Source organism: Xyrauchen texanus, chromosome 23, assembly GCF_025860055.1.
Source record: "Xyrauchen texanus isolate HMW12.3.18 chromosome 23, RBS_HiC_50CHRs, whole genome shotgun sequence".
Lineage (NCBI taxonomy): Eukaryota > Metazoa > Chordata > Actinopteri > Cypriniformes > Catostomidae > Xyrauchen > Xyrauchen texanus.
In genome coordinates, this window is record NC_068298.1 from 39,652,695 (window position 1) to 39,676,441 (window position 23,747).

Sequence of the window (23,747 nt, forward strand, 5' to 3'; positions counted from 1 at the left end):
ACGGCTCGTAATCTGTCCGCCGCGGTCGTTGATTCTATAATGGATAAACTCTGTGTGCCAGTCTCAACCGCAATGGCGGAAATGCATAAACAGCCCAACGTGGTTGGTCGACAACACAGCAAATCTAATTCTTGTTAACAGTAAGTTACAGTAATACCTTGAGTATTATTAGCAGCAATGAGCGGACTCGGCGGTCTGTAAACTGTACAAGCAATAGCCTTGATACACAAGAATAACACACTATAATAATCTATCTCTACAAATATGTAAACCTCTAGAGTCAAGTGAGGACGCGGGTAGAATATGTGTTCGTCCGTCGTTTGATTCCGACTCAGTTCCTCAAAGCTCGGGTGATGACGGGAAGCCGTTTACTCTCTCTGTTGGTGGGCAGGTTGGCGGCTGATTCTAGGCGGCTTGTCGGAGAAATCAGCGAAGTCGACTTGGTTGAAGAAGGAAGAGAAATCTTCTTTCTTCACTTCTGCAGGAAAAAGGGTGAGCAGCGGATTGCTCAGCAGTCTCCTTTGGATCCGTTAGCATGCTCGGTGGAACGCGGAGAATCTCGGCTCGTCCAGCGAGATGGAGATTGTATGGCTAAAGTTCAGGTACGTACATTACTTCCTTGGGCAGTGAGGCAACACCTGGGAGCAGCAGGGACAGTGAATACTGTCACTGGAAGCAAGGCTTAGAAGGAATCTATGGGGATTTATACTCTCGATGACATCATGGTTGAGGGAAGCATTCTGTCGTGCGGTTAATCCAATAGCAGATAAGAGTTCGATGCTTTAGAATTTCACACCATGGTGTAAAGTGAGCAATGCTTGATGGGATCTTTAGTCTTTTTGAACTCCCTTTGTTTGTTATGTTGCTTTGCTTTAAATGTTCCAACAGGCCTCAGTCAGGCTTTATGACTGTGTGTAGGCCTGCCTTTGTCTCATATATGATCATGAGGACCAACTTGCCCATTTTTAACTTAAAAAAAGCGCTTTCGGCTTTTATCCTGAAACTGACCAAATACACAAGGAAAAACATTAATAATTTTTAAACATTACAGATCTTCTGTTCCTATTTCTAACAAAATCCATGGGTTGAATTATCAGGAAAATAATGTAAAAGGAAACAGATAAACTTGTGATTCTTGATGCTGGCCTTTCTGAGGAAAAACTTAACACACAAGGGGAAAAAATGCTTATGCAAACACGCGCACATACCAAAATAGATTTGCCATTCTTAGGAAACCCTGTTCATTGGCATGCCTTTTTTTGTGACATCATCACATCTGCCATGCTCAAGAACATAAAAGCAAGTTTCTACAAGCCACTAGGGATAGAAAATAATTCTCGTAACAGTACACTGTAAACAATAAATCAAATGGAGACTCAACCTTCTCACTTTGAGGAGAATCTTATCTGTCCTATCTGCTACAATATCTTCAGAGATCCGGTTCTCCTGCTGTGTTCCCATACCTTTTGTTTGGACTGTCTGGAGCAGTACTGGGAGCACATAGACTCACAGATATGCCCTATATGCAGGACAGAATTCTGCATGGGAAATCCTCCGTACAACCTTGCCCTGAAGAACCTGTGTGAGATCTTCTTACTGGAGAGAAATACGAAGGCATCTGCGGACGCTGAGTTACTCTGCAGTCTCCATGGAGAGAAACTTAAGCTCTTTTGTCTGGAGGATAAGCATCTTGCATGCAAGATGTGTGTGAATGTGGATATGCATGTCAATCACACATGCAGACCTCTAGATGAGGCAGCAGGGGCTCTCAAGGTAGATTTCTCATTATGCTGTGAAATGCAAGAAGGTAGTATGTTATTTTTTCAGTGTAGTTCTAAACTTTTCGAGAGAAAATAGCTCACGGATTCACTCCCTTCTTTGTTCTTGATAATTCATAATCATAATTTACTGTGACTGTTACTATAAAAAACAATATTTAAAACTTCACATACACAAAAGAATCCTGACATTTCTATGTATTACATCAGGTTATTATAGTTGAGATACAGTTAAAGGAGACTGGTACTAGTTGTCATTCATATTAATATTAATATAAATGTATATTTCTTAGGTTTATTTTGAAAGACAACAACTAGTGAGCATTTATATCTCATTGTAGACCTTGTTATACATGTTGTGGTAGTTTCCTGGTGAAATAAACAGTGTGGCTTTTAGTCCCTTTCACACTATTCATGAGTAAAACAGCAGATTATCAGTATATAAACACTTGTTTTTTTTGCCATTTCTCACACAGTGCTGTCTTATGACAACTAAACAATAGGCGATACGTTTTAACTAGGGCTGTCAATCGATTTAATATCACGATATGCAGAGTAATTTAAATAATTAATTGTAATTAATTGCATATTTGAATATTTACTGAGAAAATATATTTTTACTGTATATTAACACACATGTCTGGGGACATGCTTAATAGCATATATTTATTTAACTCGAAATTACTGATTTCGTTTTTAAATAATGAATTGCACTGAATTAACATGTTAAATCGACAGCCCTAATTTTAACGTTTGCATTACATAACCAACTACATTTACAAGCTTAGTCAAGTGCGATCGAATTGTGCTGTAGCTCAACTGATAGAGTGCAACATTTGTGATGCAAAGGACAGGGATACGAGTTCTGAAGAGCACACGAGTTGACATGTGCGGCTCTTTTATTATGTACTTAAATAGTACGTTTTCTTATTTTGCTTATTTTTATCCATTTCATTTTTTGTTGTAATGATTGTACAGCACTTTGGTCAACTGTTGTTGTTTTACACTTTGCTATATAAATAAATTGACAATGACTTGTGAGCCGAAAGTATCATAGAAGCACAACAAAATGACGTGGTTGCCCAAGCAATGCATTTTTCATCTTGCATTTATTTTTATGATAATATCGATTAGGTTTGGGTTTAAGTTTTAACCTGGAAACTGCTGCGATATGTCTATGTTTCCCAAAAACATTCTTGCTTTTCAACTTTCCTTTCAGGAGGTACTCAAAACAAACCTGAAGCCTTTGATAGAGAAGCTTAAAGTCTTAAAAGATGAGAAATTCATCTGTAATCAAAGAGCAAATCACATCAAGGTAAAAGAACAGTTGAAGTCAAATTCATCATGTTATGAGAAAGAGTGTGTGTGTGTGTGTGTGTGTGTGTGTGTGTGTGAGCGTGTATTTATCACTTTGTGGGGACCAAATGTCCCCATAAGGATAGTAAAACCCGAAATTTTTGACCTTGTGGGGACATTTTGTCGGTCCCCATGAGGAAAACAGCTTATAAATCATACTAAATTATGTTTTTTGAAAATGTAAAAATGCAGAAAGTTTTCTGTGAGGGTTAGGTTTAGGGGTAGGGTTAGGTTTAGGGGATAGAATATAAAGTTTGTACAGTATAAAAACCATTATGTCTATGGAAAGTCCCCATAAAACATGGAATCACAACATGTGTGTGTGTGTGTGTGTGTGTGTGTGTGTGTGTGTGTGTGTGTGTGTGTTTGAGTTAATCTTTTAACATGATACAGAAACGAAATCTGTTACAGAATCAAGCCCAGCAAACAGAGGCATGTATTAAGGAGGAATTTGAGCAGCTTCATCAGTTTTTACAAGATGAAGAGGTGGCCCGGTTAGCCACTCTGAGAGAGGAAGAGGAGCAGAAGAGGAAAATATTAGATGAGCAAATACTCAAAATTAACTGTGAACTCTCATCTCTCAAAGAAAGAATCAGAGCCACTGAGGAAGAGATACAGTCCAACAATATCTCATTCCTGTTGGTAAGTCTAGCTATTCATCATACTTTCTAAAAGAATATGCATTACTTATTGGTGTTTGTTAAGGCAATTATGAATATTTATTATTGCTATTGGGTTAGGAGATTTAAATTAACCGTAATTAACTGTATATAAACTCAGCAAAAAAAGAAACGTCCTCTCACTTTCAACTGCTTTTATTTTCAGCAAACTTAACATATTAAATATTTGTATGAACATAACAATATTCAACAACTAAGACATAAACTGAACAAATTTCACAGAGTAACTGAATGGAATAATGTGTACCTGAACAAAGGAGGGGTCAAAATCAAAAGTAACAGTCAGTATCGTAATGTAATGGTGTGGCCACATGAGGGAGGAGGATGTCTTCCCTGTAACGCACAGTATTGATAATGCCTCTAATGACAGCAAGCTCAGTCCGATGATGCTGTGACACACTGCCCCAGACCATGACAGACCCTCTACCTCCAAATCAATCCCACTCCAGAGTACAAGCCTCGGTGTAACACTCGTTCCTTCAACGATAAACGTGATTCCGACCATCACCCCTGGTGAGACAAAACAGCGACTTGTCAGTGAAGAGCACTTTTTGCCAGTCCTGTCTCATCCAGCGAAGGTGGGTTTGTGCCCATAGATGACGTTGTTGGTGATGTCTGGTAAGAATATGCCTTACAACAGGCCTATAAGACCTCAGTCCTGGCTCTCTCAGCCTATTGCGGACAGTCTGAGCACTGATGGAGGGGTTGTGCATTCCTGGTGTAACTCAGGCAGTTGTTGTTGTTGTCATCCTGTACCTGTCCGCAGGTGTGATATTCGAAAGTCCCGATCCTGTGCAGGTGTTTTTACATGTGGTCTGCCACTGCAAGGCCGATCAACTGTCCTTCCTGTCTCCCTGAAGTGCTGTCTTAGGCATCTCACAGTACAGACATTGCAATTTATTGTCCTGGCCACATCTGCAGTCCTCATGCCTCGATGCTGTATGCCTAAGGCACGTTCACGCAGATGAGCAGGGACCCTGGGCATCTTTCTTTTGGTGTTTTTCAGAGTCAGTATAAAGGTCTCTTTAGTGTCTTAAGTTTTTATAACTGTGGCATTAATAGCCTACTGTCTGTAAGCTGTTAGTGTCTTAATGACCATTCAACAGGTGAATGTTTATTAATTGTTTATGGTTCATTGAACAAGCATGGAAAACCCTTTACAATAAAGATCTGTAATGTTTTTGGGATTTTTACAAAATTATCTTTAAAATACAGTGTCCTGAAAAAGGGATGTTTCTTTTTTTGCTGAGTTTATACACACATTTATTGGAAAATATATGATGATGTGAGAATGTATGGAGGGGCTAAACTGGGTCCAAACTTTTTTTTTTCCATACTTAATTTTCCAAACCATTTTCCATTTATTGTAACTAACATGTTAACATGAAAAACAAAACTGTTAATAATAGGCATTTATATACATTAAAATAGTATGTAATTACATTAAAAAGGTATTTCATTATATAAAATAAAGTTTTTAAAGTTTGGCTGTGAATGAAAAACAAACATGACCTCACACCCTCAAATAACAAATAGGTTTTGATTAACTTTACTTTGAAAATAAAAACATACAATGTAGGGTTATTGTTTATTAGATCTGCTTAAGACTGCATCTTTGACAATATCAACCCTCAGAAGAGTAGAACTCTCTTTTTACACAAAATAATGCAGCCTAAAACTGAAAAGAGCATTGTCTGTTTTTTATTTTATTTTTCTTTATTATCCTCCCATTCAATAAAGGGACAGTTAACCTTATCTTGTCCCGACTCATGCATGCATGAACAGTATGCAACTAAACACTGTCAGGATTTATGCATAGGCAAGTTCAGCGACACTTCACATATTTTTTTTTATGAGCACTACAGAAAATAATTTAGAATAAAATGCAAATTTTCCGATGTATTTTCTTTGAAACTTCGATTCCCTGTCTGTCGCTCACATCGACGTTGTGTTGAATGAAGCAACACTAGGGGTCTTTCTTGAGAGCCTCGTGTACCTCTTAACTTGAGAAAAGGCCAATGAGAAATTGGTAGACAGAATTTACATGTCCCTCCCATACAAGTATAAAAGGAGGGAATCGTGCGTCTGTCCATCAGATTTTTTTCTTCAGAGCCGAGCGGTTGTGTGATCAGCAGGCTGCATTCACTTACTGTTCCACTCATCTCTGCAGAGCCTATGCTGTTGGATCTACGGCGCATATCAGCGGCTTTCTCCTTCTCTGCACAGCAGTGCAGCTCTGCCCCTGGGCGCTTCGACAGTGCTTCTGAAAGAGAATATTTCCTAAATTAGTTTAATTTCTCTAAAAGAGCAATACACAGCGGTGTTGAACGTCCTTTTCAGGACGCGTCTTTATAAAGATGCCCTTCCGCCCTTGTGTAGTTCCTGGATGCGGTCGATTTCTCTCCGCTCCTGATGGTCACAGACCCTGCCTCGTGTGTCTGGGCTGCGATCACACGAGGCAGGATTTGCGGATGGTTTGTGTTCTCACTACGAGAACCTCACCATGGCAACATTGCGGTCGCAGCTATCCTTCTTAAAGAGGAACTCCACTCCAGCTGAGGCTGATGCCCAGATAGCCGACATGCTTGCCCAGACCACCGTCAGTGTGGGGTTGGTCTGGAACCCTCTATCCTCGGCCCCGGCCGGCCGGTTCTGAAGAGTCCAGTGAATGCCTACACGGGACCTCCTCCTCAGTCACTAACCCACCCCCTGCCGGGTGTGCAGAGCAAGGTAAGCGCTTCAAGACACGCTTCTGCCTACCGACACCACACTACCTGCCCTGCCCCGTCAGTTCACCAGGCTCCTGCCCCCTATCAGCGGCGTATGCTTTATCTCGTGCACGGCGAAGACACCAAGATCGCGACCCTTTTACTCAAAGACGTGATAGAGCCTGTCCCTCCAGCCGAGATGAAGAAGGGTTCTCTTACGAGAGGTTCTCTCGTATTGCGTAAGCTAGCTTACGCTACGGGAAAGATTCATCTTTTCTGAGATATTGAAGCCAAAAAAGGATCCTTAATTTTGTATCCATTGTCAACGCAGTGCGGCAGCTGTAGACCTTGAGCGGGCTAGCTAGCGAGCTCATTGGTTGATCTGCGGCAACTGCTGCAGCCTATAGACGAGCTTGGGCGAACTCGCATCCAATGAGAGGCGTCCGCGTGCTCACTGCGTCAAAGCCCACCAAAAAGGGCGTGACTAGAGTGCATATAAGTGTAGTTTGTAGGCTGGAACCCTGATTTTCATCTCTTCAGCAAAGCTCTTCGCATCACTGAACCGGAAGCCGCGTCGCCGTTCGAGGGGCATCAAGCAAGCGTGGACAGCGCTCGAAGAAGCCGGCCGTCTTCGCCACCTTCAGCCGTCCTGCGAGCTACGCCATCCGGCGACGTATCCTTTTTAAAAGCAAGCTAGTTCTTAAAGAACTTCACAAAAGAGTACGAGCGTCTTTTTTAAGATGCCTCGCTCCACTTGCGCCTCATGCCGCGCTCCTCTCAGCACCGGAGTCCGCCACATCATCTGCGCTCTCTGCCTGGGACTGGGGCATGCAGAGCTCGCCCTCGCCGAAGGCGGATGCGATCTCTGCGAGGAGCTGCCGATGTCGAGCTGCAGAGCGGCTGCTCTGCTGCCATCTCGGACGAAGAAGCGGAGGATAAGGGCTGTTCCATCATGGCTTCGGACAGCGAGGAGTGGTCAGGCTCACACGCCTCCTCCTCGGCCCAGGAATCCAGCAGGACCCGCGCCGAGTCGAGGGGAACTAACACGCCTCCTCACACAGGCCGTCGACCGCCTCGGGCTCGAGTGGTCACCGCCCTTGAGCAGGCACCCAACAGACTTGACGGCTGCTTTCTACAGAGCCGCTGCCGCGCAGCACCCGCTACCCGGGCCGCTCCCTTCCTGCCGGAACTCCACGCCGAGCTTTCCAAATCATGGAACGCGTCTTTCTCGGCCAGGGTCCGATCCCACGTCTCCACCTCTCTTGCTTCGGTGGACGGCGCCACTGAGAAAGGCTACGCTTCCATCCCTCCGGTCGAGGATGCGGTAGCAGCACACCTTTGCCCGCCCTCCGCGAGATGGCGGTCTAAACCAGTGCTCCCGTCTAAGGCCTGCAGAACAACTTCCGCCTGTGTTGGCCGCGCCTATTCCGCCGCCGGCCAAGCTGCATCTGCTCTGCACTCTATGGCCGTCCTACAGATCCTCCAAGCGGACCTTCTGCGGGAGTGGGATGAGGAAAGCAGGCATCCAGATGCGGTTGCAGACATACGGAGTGCTACGGACCTCGCCCTCCAGCTACCAAAGCTGCAGCCCAAGCTATAGGGAAGTGCATGGCCGCGCTGACTGTGACCGAGAGACATCTGTGGCTAACGCTAGCCGACATGGGAGAAGCAGAGCGCTCTACGTTCCTCAACGCACCGCTCTCTCCATCCGGTCTCTTCGGCTCCGCGGTGAGTGGTATCATTGACTGGTTTTCAGAGGTCCAAAAGCCACACAAGCCATGAATCTCTTTCTGCCTCGTCGCGCTAGCTCCTCTGCAGGCCGCCCACGTGAGCCTCCTGCACGAGCCTCTTCACAGTGCCCAGCTCAACAAAGCCAGACTTCTCAGCGTCGACAGGACGGCCGCCCTCGATCGCGCTCAGACAGCCGCCGCAGACCGCCGCCCCGCGGGCCTCGGACTAGAATTGCGCTGAAACCTGAACAACCGAAGTCCTCCTAGCTTTGTTGACAAAGCGACGGATCAGTCCCGCTGCGGCGGACCACCGTCAAAGCTTCAGCCCCTGTCAGTCCCCTTCCTTCAGGCTACTACAGTGGTAGATTCAGCAGCCAACAAGCCGGTGTTAACGCCCGCTTGCCTGCGCTCAAACGCCGTTTTCACGGCGACCCAAATAAATCTGGTAAAGAGCAAGCATGCCATATGTGTAGAAAATGTGCCCACAACCCAGTGTTCACCTCTACACACAAGCATTACACATCCCGTGTCCATACCAGAGAGCAAACATGTCTTATGTGTAGAAAATGTGCCCACAATCCAGTGTTCACCCCTACACACAAGCATTACACATCCCGTGGACCTATCACGGCAGCACTCACATAAAGCAGTTACTGAACCGCTCGAGTGTTAGGGTTAATAAACGCACCCACGAATCCGTCGCGCGCCCATTCTCTGGCCGCTCTGTCACACGACCAGCCTTATGTGTAGAAAATGTGCCCACAATCCAGTGTTCACCTCTACACACAAGCATTACACGTTCTGTGTCCCCATCAGAGCACACTCAAAAGCGGTTACTGAACCACTCGAGTGTTAGAGTCAATAAATGCGCTCACGAATACGTCGCGCGCCCATTCTCTGCCCGCTCTGTCACAAGGCCAGCAAACACTTCTCTGTATGTAAGTCCCGTGCCCGTGACTATGCTTGCGTATCACTTAACAGACGTGACTCTTTCCCCATTCACCTCAATCGGGAAGTCACTCACAGAACAGCCTGTCCATGCTGTCTGTGAGCAGTCCAGCATAAGCACAGTAAGCGCGCTCACACATTCTGTTCAGCGCGCTGTGTGCGGCAATCAGAGCGATTTGGCCACTCACCCTCTAACATTACGCTTCAAAGCGTGGGAAGATATTCCAGGGATATCCGAATGGGTGTTAATAAAACAGGGCTATTTGCTACAGTTCGATCGCCGTCCTCCTCGCTTCAGAGCGCGGCTCGAAACTACGGTGAACACGGAAGCAGCGTGCATGCTTCGTTCAGAAATAGCAAACCTTCTGTGCAAAAGGGCCATAGAGAGAGTGCCGCCTCCCCTGAGCGAGTCGGGGTTTTACAGCCGTTATTTTCTTGTCCCCAAGAAAGACGGCGGCCTCAGACCAATATTAGATCTCAGGGTTTTGAACAAAGCGCTTGCAAAAAGACCGTTCAAAATGCTTACAACCAGCAAACTCCTCACGCATGTGCGCCAGGGGACTGGTTTATTTCTCTCGATCTGAAAGATGCATACTTTCAGATTCAGATAAATCCCGTCACAGGCCATTCTTGAAATTAGCCGTCGACGGCCAGGTTTATCAATACACCGTCCTTCCGTTCGGCCTGTCCTTAGCACCCGTACTTTCACGAAGTGCATGGACGCTGGCGCTCGCACCCCTGCGGAGTCAGGGTTTGCGAATTCTGAACTATTTGGACGATTGGCTGATTTTGGCACAATCACATACGGAGCTTCTGTCTCACAGGACAGTTCTCCTCAGTCATCTGAACAGTTTGGGCCTTGCAGTCAATTGGACCAAGAGCTCACTACAGCCCAGTCAGACAATTTCCTTCCTTGGAATAGAACTAGACTCAGTGGCAATGACGGCTCGCTTATCTACACAGCCGCGCCGTGTGCAGCGACTAGCCGCGTCATTTCAGATGAACAGCCTCACACCTCTGAAGAAATTTCAGAGAGTGCTAGGCTACATGGCCTCAGCCGCAGCAGTACTTCAACTGGGTTTACTGCGCATCGCCCGCTTCAGCATTGGCTAAACACCGCGCGTCTCGCCGGGCTTGGGCCACAGGCCGTCAGCCAATCAGAGTGACTCAGACCTGTATTTCAGCTCTGCAGCCCTGGACAGTGGCCGAGTGGTATCAGCGGGGAGTGATGATGGGAGCTGTATCTCGCCGAAAAGTCATCTCGACAGACGCGTCCAACACGGGTTGGGGCGCGGTCTGCGAGGGCTCTCCGGTTTTTGGCCTATGGTTAGTTCAGGAAAAGCTCCTTCACATAAATTGTCTGGAAATGATAGCGGTCGATGCACGCGCTATGCGCTTCCTCCCGATCATTCAGGGTCACCACGTCCTGGTCCGCTCGGACAACAGGTCTGTGGTATCCTATCTAAACCATCAGGGCGGTGTCAGATCCAGGAACCTCTTCCATCTGACGAAACGCATACTGAGTTGGTCCCAGCGCCACCTGCGCTCACTGAGGGCGACGCACGTGCCAGGCCACCTGAACAACGGCCCAGACAGACTGTCCAGAGACAATATTCCCCCAGGGGAATGGTCCCTGCACGCTCAAACAGTCCAGACGTTATGGCGCATATTCGGCAGAGCAGAGATAGACCTCTTTGCGTCAGAAGAGAACTCTCACTGCCCAATATTTTTCTCGAAAAGCGAGGACGCGCTGGCCCAGGACTGGCCCAACCACCCGCTTTACGCCTTCCCTCCCGTCTCGCTATTGCCACAGGTAATGCAGAGGATCAGGGAAACGCGCCACTCGGTGCTCCTCATAGCCCACGCTGGGAGAATCAAACATGGTTCCCGGAGCTTACGCAGCTGTCACTGACAGCGCCGTGGCCCATCCCAGTGAGAGCAGATCTCCTCTCGCAAGCTCGTGGAACGATCTGGCATCCCCACCCAGAGCGCTGGGCGCTACACGCGTGGGTGATCAACGACTACCCGTCGCTTTGCCAGAAGGAGTAATAAACACCATCATACACACTAGAGCCCCCTCCACGAGAAGACTCTATGCGTCAAAATGGTCTGTGTTTTCAAAATGGTGCACCGACAGAGACCTGGACCCACGGACATGTGGGGTGTCGCCGCTGCTCGTGTTTTTACAAGAGCTGCTGGATAAGGGCAGATCCCCATCCACGCTCAAAGTGTATGCGTGGCGGCCGTCACGGCGTTCAGCTGAACCCCTGCACGGCCAGTCACAGGGTAAAAACGAGCTGGTCATCCGCTTCCTCAGGGGAGCTAGAAGGATGAACCCTCCGCGCCCCCATCGGTTCCTATCTGGGACCTTTCTATAGTTCTCGAAGCTATGAAAGCCCCCTTTCGAACCGCTTCAATCCGTGGATGTGAAACACCTCTCACTTAAAACCGTTTTCTAACTGCCCTATCATCAGTTAAACGGGTGGGAGACCTTCACGCACTATCTGTCAGCGCTGCGTGTCTTGAGTTTGGACCAAGTGACTCCAAGGTCATTTTAAAGCCTAGACACGGCTACGTCCCCAAGGTGGTCGGTACTCCTTTCAGAGCACAGATCATTTCCTTGTCGGCGCTACCAGCATCTGATAGCGAACGCGACGCCAATCTCCTTTGCCCAGTCAGAGCACTGAGATTGTATACTGCGCGCTCCGCATCTTTCAGAAGCTCCGAGCAGCTTTTCGTTTCGTTCGGAGGGTGCGCCAAAGGTCTCGCCACCTCGAAACAGACACTGTCCAGATGGATAGTGGACGCTATTGCTGCCGCGTACGCGTCAAAAGACCTACCATGCCCGCTAGGCATTAAGGCTCACTCCACTAGAGGCATGGCCTCCTCGTGGGCATGGTCCAGCGGGATTTCCATTCACGACATATGTGTGGCAGCGGGCTGGGCTTCCCCCTCCACATTTGTCAGATTTTACAATCTGGAAGTACCCGCTCTGCAGGCTAAACTGCTAGCGGTTTAATACGCTACAGCTCCCCTGGTGAGCTGCATTAATGGAACACAGTCCACACAGACCGGCACCGCCGCTCTGTCTATGTGCTTATGTACTACACACACACTGGCCCGCACTCTTGCCGGCCAAATATTAATTCCCCACTCACAAGGGCTCCCCCGGGTCCCCCTTAATTCCCTGGGGCTCATGCAGTGGATGCTTGGCACGCACGCCGTTGACAAAGGGTTCCCGTAGCGTAAGCTAGCTTACGCAATACGAGAGAACCTCTCGTAAGAGAACGAATCGGTTACTAACGTAACCGTAACCTCGGTTCTCTCTAGATGAGGGAATCGGTTACTAACGTAACCTCGGTTCTCTCTAGATGAGGGAACGAGTATTGCGTAACCGGCCGTGCTCGCGCCACGAGCGATTTTTCGCTTCATTCAATGAAAACCAGGGTTCCAGCCTACGAACTACGCTTATATGCACTCTAGTCACGCCCTTTTTGGCGGGCTTTGATGCAGTGAGCACGCGGACGCCTCTCATTGGATGCGAGTTCACCCAAGCTCGTCTATAGGCTGCAGCAGTTGCCGCAGAGCAACCAATGAGCTCGCTAGCTAGCCCGCTCAAGGTCTGCAGCTGCCGCACTGCGTTGACAATGGATACAAAATTAAGGATAATTTTTTGGCTTCAATATCTCAGAAAAGATGAATCTTTCCCGTAGCGTAAGCTAGCTTACGCAATACTCGTTCCCTCAGCTAGAGAGAACCGAGGTTACGTTAGTAACCGATTCGTTTCTACAGCCCTTACTTCATCGTACCCAAGAAAGGCAGTGGCTTACGATCGATCTTGGACAAATTTCCAACCGGGCCTTGCACAAACTCCCATTCAAAATGCTCACGCAAAGACACATTCTAACTTGAGTCTGGCATCAAGATTGGTTTGCAGCGGTAGACATCTCTATCTTGCCTCGACACCAACCCTTCCTAAGGTTCGCATTCGACGGCCAGGCGTATCAGTACAAGGTCCTCCCCTTCAGCATGTCCCTGTCCCCTCGTGTCTTCACGAAGGTCACAGAGGAAGCCCTTGCCCCGTTAAGGGAAGTGGGCATCCGCATACTCAATTACCTCGACGACTAGCTCATCCTAGCCTACTCTCGAGAGTTACTGTGCGCCCACAGGGACCAAGTGCTCAGGCACCTCAGCCGCCTAGGGCTTGAGGTCAACTGGGAAAAGAGCAAGCTCACCCCGTTTCAGAGCATCTCTTTTCTCGGCATAGAGTTAGACTCACCAACGAGCGCACACAGTCGGTGCTGAAATGCCTCTGGGAAAAAAATTCCAGAGGCGCCACTGGGTTTGATGCATATGAGACCACTTCAGCACTGGCTCCAAACTCGAGTCCCGAGATGTGTGTTCACCATCCCCACCTGCCGCCAGACTTTCAACCCTTAGACAGACCTCTGTTTTCTGTGGACAGGAGTCCCCCTACAGCAGGTATCCCGACGCGTTCTAGTCACCACAGACACCTCCAAACAGTGTTGGGGCACAGAGTGCAAAGGGTACGCAGCCGCTGGCTCCTGGATGGGGCCCCGGCTGGGTTGGCACATCAACTGCCTAGAGTTGCTGGCTGTAATACTTGCCCTGCAGAGGTTAATATGCTAATACGGGGCAAGCATGTCTTGATTCGATCAGACAGCACCGCTAAAGCATAAATAAATTGGAAAGGTGGGATGCACTCTCATCATATGTCACAACTCGCCCGCCATCTCCTCCTTTAGAGCCAGCAACGACTCAAGTGGGAAAGCGGAAAGGGAACGCTGTCTCCAAAAAGAGGCTTTCCCACTGGGTTGTTGATGCCATCACATTGGCCTATCACACCCAGGCCATGCCCGCCCCTTACGGGTTCGAGCACACTCAACAAGAATTGTGGCATCCTCGTGGGCACTGGCCAATGGCGCATCCATAGCAGCCATATGCAGAGCAGCGGGCTGGGCAACATTCACTACCTTTACGCAATTTTACAATCTCAGGGTTTTGTCAGGTCCGAGCCGGTAGAACCCGGTAACGCGGAACAACTGACCGGGTGTACAGCTTGCACCTAGTGCCTTTCCCCTCTACTGAGGCCAACACATGCGCTCTTATCCCACTAACTCGGCTCCCTGGATGACTCCTCCCTAGCCCTCTGATCCGTGAATTCGGCAGTGGAATTCCCCAACCAGGCCCATTAGGGGTACTAAAATTACTCTGTACTGGAATAGGTGCTCCACACGATGGGCCCTTGTGTGGATTAATCCCCCTGTGTGTATTTTCTGTGGTAAGGTCCCCCTAAGGGCGGACCCGTGTCTCCCTTGGGCAGTACCTGCTGCCCCCCGGTCGCCGTGTTTGTAGCAACTCCTCTCTTGCAGCAGGAAGGATATACCACCGTGCCATTCCCAAATGTGGCCTGAAAACCCATGTGACGTATTCCGCCACTCTTTACCTCCCCTCAGCCTGGGCAAGTGGTGGTTTCCGCAGGGTCTGCCTTCCCGCTCCTGCATCAGCAGAGCACATACACGTTCAGCACATGGCGTGATTGAATAGGGACCCCTAATGTCGCTTCATTCGACACAACGTCGAAGTGTCCCCCCGGCCACAACGCTGAACCGAGCCACTGTTATGGCCAAAAACTTTTTCTCGGCTCCTCAGTGCAAAACCTGAATGGACAGACACATGACCGGGGGAGGGACATGCAAATTCTGTCTGCCAATTTCTCATTGGCCATTTCTCAAGTTCAGAGGTACACGAGGCTCTTAAGAAAGACCCCTAGTGTCGCTTCATTCGACACAATGTCTTGTTGCCTCCATCAGGGAATGGAGGTTACAACCGTAACCTAGACATTTCATCATTGATTTATCTTTTGTAAAAAAATGTCTGTTGTTTTAACTGCACCCAGCAACTAAAAAATTTGCATAAATAGATTTGATTGAATAAGACTCGATAAAATGCGCTCCAAAAGTTGCTGGTTCATGTTTTGGGGAAGAGTGTAATTGAACTATGGTCAGACAAGCTCAAACATGCACGCTCCTTCAGAACTGGAGTTTTGTGCTGAGTGGATATTTATCACTGTGATTTTATCAAATTAATTTAGAAGTTCAGATAAAAGTGATTGGCTGGCCTCATCGAATCACTGATTTACATTTAATAAAGACATTACATCGTACCAATAGTCTCTGTGAAGTGGTGAAACGCATGAAAAACTGACGGTAATCTGTAGACAAAATTAGAGAAGTGAAGGCACTGTTTACCGCTGCATACCGCCCCACTTCAAGCACTGTATATGTATATGTATGTGTGTATATATATATATATATATATATATATATATATATATATATATATATATATATATATATATATTTATGATTATTATTCTGATAATTTCTATTATTTTTGTTGTTATTTATAATATCCTTTTGTTATTTCCATGAAAATCTGTTTTGAAGAACTTCAAAGGCCAACTTGAAATGTAAGTGATAAGCCTTTTTTGTTCACTGTTTTGGTTGTGACCCAAAATGAAGTACAGTACTGACTCAGGGATGTTTCTACAGTACTCAGTGCACCAGTCCAGAATGTCCAGAGAAGCTGCCAGAAGTTTTGATCGATGTGGCAATGCACCTAGGGAATCTGAAATTCAACGTGTGGCAGAAAATGAGGGTTGTCACTCAATATAGTGAGTCCCATGTGGTTGTCTTTTTCTAGTAACACATTTTTTTGTTCAAGCCAATTAATGCTTTGATCACCATCCTTCCTCTAGACAATACATCGCTGACCTAACAGATCGTTGCTATGCAACAAAAAGAACAATCTGCTATTGAGCACAACAGTGCCTGCCCACATTTTTAGCCATCTTGCTTCTATTTTTTTCCCATTAATTTCTTCCATAGACATTTCATAAAATACCTCGTAAGCCATGAACCAAACCAACCAGCACTGAGGTGAATCACAACATTACAAACTTTGATTAGGTCCAAAAAGGATTGGATTATTGTACAAAAAGACAAAGGATCTAATTAAATATTAAAAAATATATTTTGATTTTAATGCTAAATATACTGATATAAGTAGCGTGACGACCTCGATTGCATCATTCATAATGTGTCATGGGAGTGGGCAGTCGCTGCAGATCTCTTTTGGTGCACTTTATTTGCGGTGACCGAACGGTTAACCGTTTCTCTTTGTGATCATGGGTAGTGTATATCTTCAGTAGGTATTCCGCTATTAAACACAATTTTGGTAAAAATGAAGTTGACTGTTTAGCTGTATTAGCACAGCTGGAATGCTTATGAACACAGATTTTGAAGATTTATTCATTTTAATTGTACATTATAGTTTTTTTTTATTTATATTACCATTACAACAATTAAGCCAAAAAAGAATTAAAATTGACAATTTAATTGACTCGTTTATTCTCTCATTTCATCTATAGTTCCTGTCATCCTTGATCCAAACACTGCTCACCCATGTCTGCACCTCTCCAACAATCTGGCTGATGTGAGATTTGGTCAGTGGAGTCAACAGGCTCCAGGCTACCCAAAGAAATGTGAGGGGTATACAAGTGTCCTAGGTTCTGAGGGATTCAATGCAGGGACTCACTACTGGGATGTTGAGGTTGAGGACAACACCACATGGGCCCTGGGAGTAATCTCAGAGTCTGCGATCAAGTCAAAAGACAATCTCCCCATTTCTGGTTTATGGCGCTTAGGTTATCACAATGGTAAATATGGACAAGGACATTCGGGGGATGTTTTAACACCGTTTTTGGTGAAAGAGAAAGTCCAGCGCATTAGAGTCTATCTGGACTTCAACAGAGGAGAAGTGTCGTTTCTCAACCCTCTCACTGATATTCATCTCCATACCTTTAAACACACCTTCACTGAGAAAGTTTTTCCATACTTTTGTAATGTGTGTCCATCTCAAATACTCAGAATCTTGCCAGTGCAAAAATCTATCACAGGAATGTAGTCTGAAGATAAAAGTGCACGTTCGCGTTAGCTAGCTGTGCCAAGCAAGCTCAACAGTGAGTTCCAGAAGTAAAATCTCATACATTTTTGTCCACAGATACATTTATTTTGTTTAAACCTTTCAATACAGACTTACCATGAGCTCCAAGCTGTTAAGCAATAATATTCTCTAGAAGTCACAAGTCAATGTGATTTCAAGCTTTAGATGAACAGTGCATTTTGATGTTTTTTTTTTTCTTTTTTTCTTATGGTTTCTATTGTTTCACTCATAGATTATTTATGCATTGAATTACGGAGGTAGTTTTGTGTAGTAAGACAAATGTACAGTAGGTCTTTCCTTTTGTGATTTTAACCTCCCAATCACATACATAACATTTTTCCTGCATACCATGCTTTGTCTGAAGCACATACTTTTCCCCAATCATTTACAAAAGTTTGGAATAATGTACAGATTTTGCTCTTATGGAAAGAAATTGGTACTTTTATTCACCAATGTGGCATTCAACTGATAACAATGTATATTCAGGACATTAAAAATTTGAAAAATTACTATTACAATTTGAAAAAAAAAAAATTCTTATTAAAAAATCCTCCATGTGCATCAATGACAGCTTTGCAGATTCTTGGCATTCTATCTGTCAGTTTGTCCAGAGACACACGGGCACTTCACACACACCTTACAGTCTAGCTGATACCACAAAAGCTCAATGGTACGTTTTCCAATTTTATGTTGTCCAATGTCTGTATATCTGCTCATTCTAACCTTTTCTTTTCACTTTCTGTTTCAAAAGTGGCTTTTTCTTTGCAATTCTTCCCATAAGGCCTCCTGAGTCTTCTCTTTACTGTTGTACATGAAACTGCTGTTTAGCAGGTAGAATTCAATGAAGCTGTCAGCTGAGGACATGTGAGGCATCTATTTCTCAAACTAGAGACTCTGATGTACTTATCCTCTTGTTTTGTTGTACATCTGACCTTCCACATCTCTTTCTGTCCTTGTTAGAGCCAGTTGTGCTTTGCCTTTGAAGACTGTAGTGTACACCTTTGTATGAAATCTTCAGTTTTTGGGCAATTTCAAGCATTGTATATCTTTCATTCCTCAAAACAATGATTGACTGACGAGTTTCTAGAGAAAGCCATTTTTGACCTAATATTGACCTTAAGACATGCCAGTCTATTGTATACTGGAGTAACTCAAAAACAAACACAAAGACAATGTTAAGCTTCATTTAATGAACCAAATAGCTTTCAGCAGTGTTTGATATAATAGCAAGTGATTTTCTAGTATCAAATTAGCAATTTAGCATGATTACTCAAAGACAAGGTGTTGGAGTGATGCTGCAGTCTAGATTTGATCAAAAATAATCTTCAAATAGTGATTGTGCTGTTTTTTACTTCAGTACTGTCCTGACTATACTTTGTGATCAGTTGAGTGAATTAAAGTACCAGTTTCCTTCTGAAACAGCAAAATCTGTACATTATTCCAAATGTATTCTCTATATCCTTTGTATTTTATATACTGTGTCAATTCAAGATTCTTGGTATATTTATTTTATGTTTACATTTTTGTGTATTTATACCATGGAATGTCTATTGGCAGCTGCAGATTCCCTCATGAAAATAAAAGTATTTGTAGTTGGTGGGTTGAAAATAATCAACACAGGATACAAAAATATATTTTGGGGTTTTATTCTGATGGCTGTTAAAAACAGGAAAAAAAGCAACGGTTGATGTGGCCTTATATAAAAAAGAAATGAAATCCAAAAATGAAGTACAAAAATAAAATACGGAATTGAAATATGGAACTGAAATAAAGCACAATTAAATACAGTAGAGGCTAATGTCAAAACAAAATACAAACAGGGCATTAGGCTACCCATATGCCTTAACACATCCTTAATACATGCTTATATCATTCACAGTATTTTATGCATTTAACACATGCTTAAATCACCCAAAACATCCCATGCATCCAGGCTTCAAGGACATGTATCGCAGTTCAATTCTCATTATACATTTTCACTTAAATTGAAAAAAATGTGGGCTATTAATCATTGAATGAGATATGATTAATAGTAAATTTACGCTACATATCCAGTCATCACACGTGACAATTTGGTCAAACTCCACACATGCCCCCCACACGAGGGTCCAGGCAGGGTCAGAGGGTTAAAGTTCCCCTTGCCTGATCAGGAAAACTAAGGGTGGGTACAAGGTCGGGAACATCACGGTGAACAAATTTGAAATCCCCCCAAAAAACTAACAATAAACTTGAAACATAAACATAAACATGAATCAACTAAATACACATGACAACATCTGATCGACTTTTATATTCTGATAGCACATAACTTTATCATTATTTCACAGCATTCATTCATGTTTAAGCCAAAATGTGTCAAATAATTTTATGCTTGTGATATTGATTTAGATTCATGATTCACAAAATAAATAATTCATACTGCTTTTTGAATCTTTTTGATTGGTTCAAATAAAATGTAAACAATTTGACTCATAATTTGTTTACAAATTAGACATCACTATTGGTGATCTGCATGCAATTTACATGTACAGCTACATGCTATTTTTTGCGATGTACAGTCACAAAAGTAACGAAAGTGTCTGGTGAATTTTAGACGAGTAAAAGTATTAATTCTCTCTTCAAAATGTAGTTAAGTAAAAGTCCAAAGTTATATTTATACTCATGTAAAGCACAAATAATAAAAAACTGTACTTTAGTACAGTAACAAAGTATTTGTACTTTGTTACTACACATCTCTGCGTGTTTCTAAGTGAAACTGCATATTCACAATGCAAGTTATGCAATGCAAATTTCACATATTCTGATTAGTGCATTGCTTCACTGTGCAGATGTAAGTTGTTCCACAAATATTGTGGATATATTGATGAATCTTATGTATCGATAGGATATGTTTGAATGAGGAATTTAACTAGCTTTAAAGTATTTCATTTTGCCAGTGTTAGCGCATTCAACTCAATCCCCAACATACTTGAAATAATAATAAAATATATAAATAATGTCTTCCATTGAACTCGAATCTGCCATATCACAAGTTTCACCTCTTAAATCGATAAGTGTGAAGTACAATGCAAAAATTATTAGTAGATACAATTTTTTAATAATCATATTAAAATATGCTGGTAACTGCTGTCAGTTAAGGAGTGTCTCCTGTTCTTTACGTAAAAGCACTTTAAGGTTATTGTCAGAAAAGCACTATACATGTCAAATTCATTCATTCCAAATATGTAAATGAGAGTGTTATTCATCATCATCTTCAAAGCAAGTAATATGTCATTTTTAAATGTTTAATCATTTAACAGAATAATATCAACAAGAAAATAGCACGTTATGAATCTGGCTCTGAATATTTTGCAGTTATGATCACACACAGACAATGTCCAGGTAGGCTCAAATCAGATTAATCTGCCAGAGAAGCAGTGTTGACACACAACCATAGCAATGGGATTTAGGGTTGCTTGGGGTGCTGCAGCACCCCCCTGTCAGCATTGCAGCACACCCTGTTAAGTGTGGTCAAAATACTGAATGCAATATAGAATTAATGACTATTAATGCTATTTGAAAACCATCCTATTCTGTGTTAATCTCGTTAACGAAAGCAATGATACAAAGGGGGTATTTTTATTTCAACAACAATAACAAGGATGACAAGAAAAAATATTATTTGGGAATTTCAATGATTTTTATTAAAACTTACTCTTTACAAAAACATTAGTTGAAAAATAATACTGCAAGACATTAACAATGCACTAACAAAGTTTTCAAGAAGAATAATCAAGAAAGAATGTATTAAAATAATCTAGGCATAGTGTTGGGGAGTTGAGCTGTTTTAATGGGTTAATTACCTCTCTCACCTCTCAGGTGTGAGATTTGTGGAGCTTGCTTTTCCATCGCCCATGGAGGCCGCACCAACATCACGCAGCATGTTCATACATGTGGATGCTGCTAAAAGTATGTGTGCCACACCAACTGTTTGCAATTATTTTGTCAAGCAAAGTTCCCAATCTGACAAGGTGCATGCAAGTGAAGGACTTGTCATTCTGTTGTGCACGGCCATAGTTTGGCACATTCATGACCTGAGAAAAGTCTTGCAAGCTAAGCTGGAGGAATTATTCATACCCTCTGGCATTAAAAAGCAGTTGGATGCCCTGGTTGAAGCTGGTGACATGCATGCGGATGATTTCTTTTGTGCAGTCAGATACTTTTATTCAGTATCGTTGCATTACCTCCAAAATTGGAGCCGCTCATTGGAGAACACAGAAAAACTTGTGTGGGCCCTACTGAGAGACATCCCAGAGTGGAAAGACATTCAGAGCAGCCACGAGCACTTCTATTCTAGAATCCCCGCTCTCAGTTTGATTGACGTAACCACGCTCTTTGATGAGTGGGCTTGCATGAAAAACATTGTCACTCATCACATTACTGAGTGGAATATTGAACAAGACGGCCGTGTCTGAGAGATTTTCGTGAGCTGGAGAGCAAACCATCAACTTCGGAGTCTTAGCCAAGGTCGTGGAGTTTGTTTCATTCCTGCCTGGGACATCTGCATCTGTGGAACGAGTGTTCTCATTAATGAACACAGCATGGACACAGGATAAATCTCAACTCAGTGTAACAGTCATGAAGGCAATACTTTTCGTACATCTTAATTTTGGACTGGACTGCTCTGCATTTTACGATAAACTTTTGAAAGACAAGCTCACACTGAGATAAATTGCTGCCAGTAAAACGTACAAGGTGACAACAGTTACAGATGCACCCTCTACTTTGCATTGATCTGTGCCTAGGTAAGGATACGTCAATTTCATTTTTGCTGTGCTGTTTTCCACGAGCAGGAATCTGGTCACCCTAATGTGTGTCTACGTGTGTGTGGGAATGACAGCTCAAGCCTTCGTTGCTAGTCAAACATGTCACTTTAGAACTAGCAATGGAGGATGCGCTGCTTTTCGGCATTGGAGTAACAAGGTAGTTAGTGTGTGTGTGTGTGTGTGTGTGTGTGTGTGTGTGTGCGTGTGTGTGCGCAGTCTTAGCCTTTTGGGGGCCCTAAGCATTACTTTGTGGGGCCCCCGCATCAGCATGTCCGTAACCCCCAAAGCCCCCCACACATTAAGCCTGTCTCACAGAGCAGTTTCATAGTAAATAATAAATTTTACACAGTTAGTTTTCAGGAACATTAGTAATTATTACTTTGTATAGTGACAATAAGCCAACGGTATATTAGGTGACAAATTTCAATCAATAAATGTAAAAGGAATAGAAGTCCAGTCTACAGGGTTAGTTAGCAGGGCACTTGCTGGCTCTACCAGGGTCTGCTCTGGTGCTAATGGACTTACTAATGAACTTGAGAATTTCCCCAGAAGGCAGACAAAAATAATAATAAAAAAAAATAAAAAGATAAATTATACTTCATTTAAAATGGCTTAATGCAGTAACAGTACAAAATAATGGTATCAGTTAAGCAGTGGTGTAGTATAGTCTGAAGAACTGGGCATACTGTGAAATTATGAAAAAAAACAAAAGAAAAACATCCACTAATATGAATATATTCTGTATACTATATATTCATATATACAGTACATATGCAACATGTAAGAATATATTTTTTCCATAAAAATAACTGTTGTAATTATAGTCCCATACGGTTTTACAAAATGTATATCAGGGTTAGATTTTTGCTGGTATGGTGTACAGTACACTAATAAGAACCATGGTGTTAAATATGTATTTAAATTAATAATTGTCATTAATTTTCCTTTCATTAGGCTAATATGAAATTTTTTTAAACTTTATAATTACTCTAATTAATAAACTAATATATACATAATACGCAAAAAACTGTTAAGCAGTGTATAGCTAATATGAGTGTTAACATGTTATCTTGAATTACCATATATAGCGTATATAATAATGAATGGTTATTTGATTTATTTGTGTACTATAATGTGTTTTTCTGTGTATAGTGAAATTGTTTTCCTACTTTTACATAAGTAAAATTAAATTGCATATATACATAGCAGGGAAATACATTTTGTGATAAGGAGGAGGGTATGGCTGGGCCATGAGGCTGCATGGCTGACACTGAATCAGATGGACAGCGGGAAAGAGAGATAAAGGGGAGTCGGAGACACCAGTTTGAGAGAGAAAGAGATGCACACAGCTGCCTTTTGTGTGTCCTTATGTTTTCTGTTGGTTTATGCACTATGGCAGAGTCCACACCGTTGCCATCAGCCTGGGGATGGAGGGGTCGCTGCCGGCCGCCGAGAGCCGGAGGAACCACTGCCTCCGCTGAAGAGGAGGAGTGGTTACATCCGTCAGGGGCCGGAGCACTCCCCATCTGCCAGGGGAGGAGCGAGCTGGTGTCCACCAGAGGGCGGAGGAGTGGTTGAGGACCGACATCACTTCTTCTCAAGTTCTTCTCTCTCTCACTCTCTCTCGGTGTGTCTCCGCTCACCCTTTCCCTTTCCCCGTGCCTCTCCTCGTCTCTCCCCCAGGTTCCCACGAGGCGGGGTGCACCACTGGCTG

The 23,747-nt window shown here is 43.9% G+C and overlaps 1 protein-coding gene across 1 annotated transcript; it reads left to right on the top strand.

Moving 5' to 3' along the window:
* The first annotated feature begins 1,346 nt into the window (after positions 1-1,346).
* LOC127663484 (nuclear factor 7, brain-like) lies at positions 1,347-19,528 on the top strand. Its single transcript, XM_052155082.1, has 6 exons — positions 1,347-1,773; positions 2,998-3,093; positions 3,546-3,776; positions 15,671-15,693; positions 15,776-15,897; positions 16,654-19,528. The coding sequence occupies exons 1-6, from the start codon at positions 1,369-1,371 to the stop codon at positions 17,187-17,189; spliced, it is 1,413 nt and encodes a 470-aa protein (XP_052011042.1). The 5' UTR covers positions 1,347-1,368; the 3' UTR covers positions 17,190-19,528.
* Positions 19,529-23,747: the final 4,219 nt, after the last annotated feature.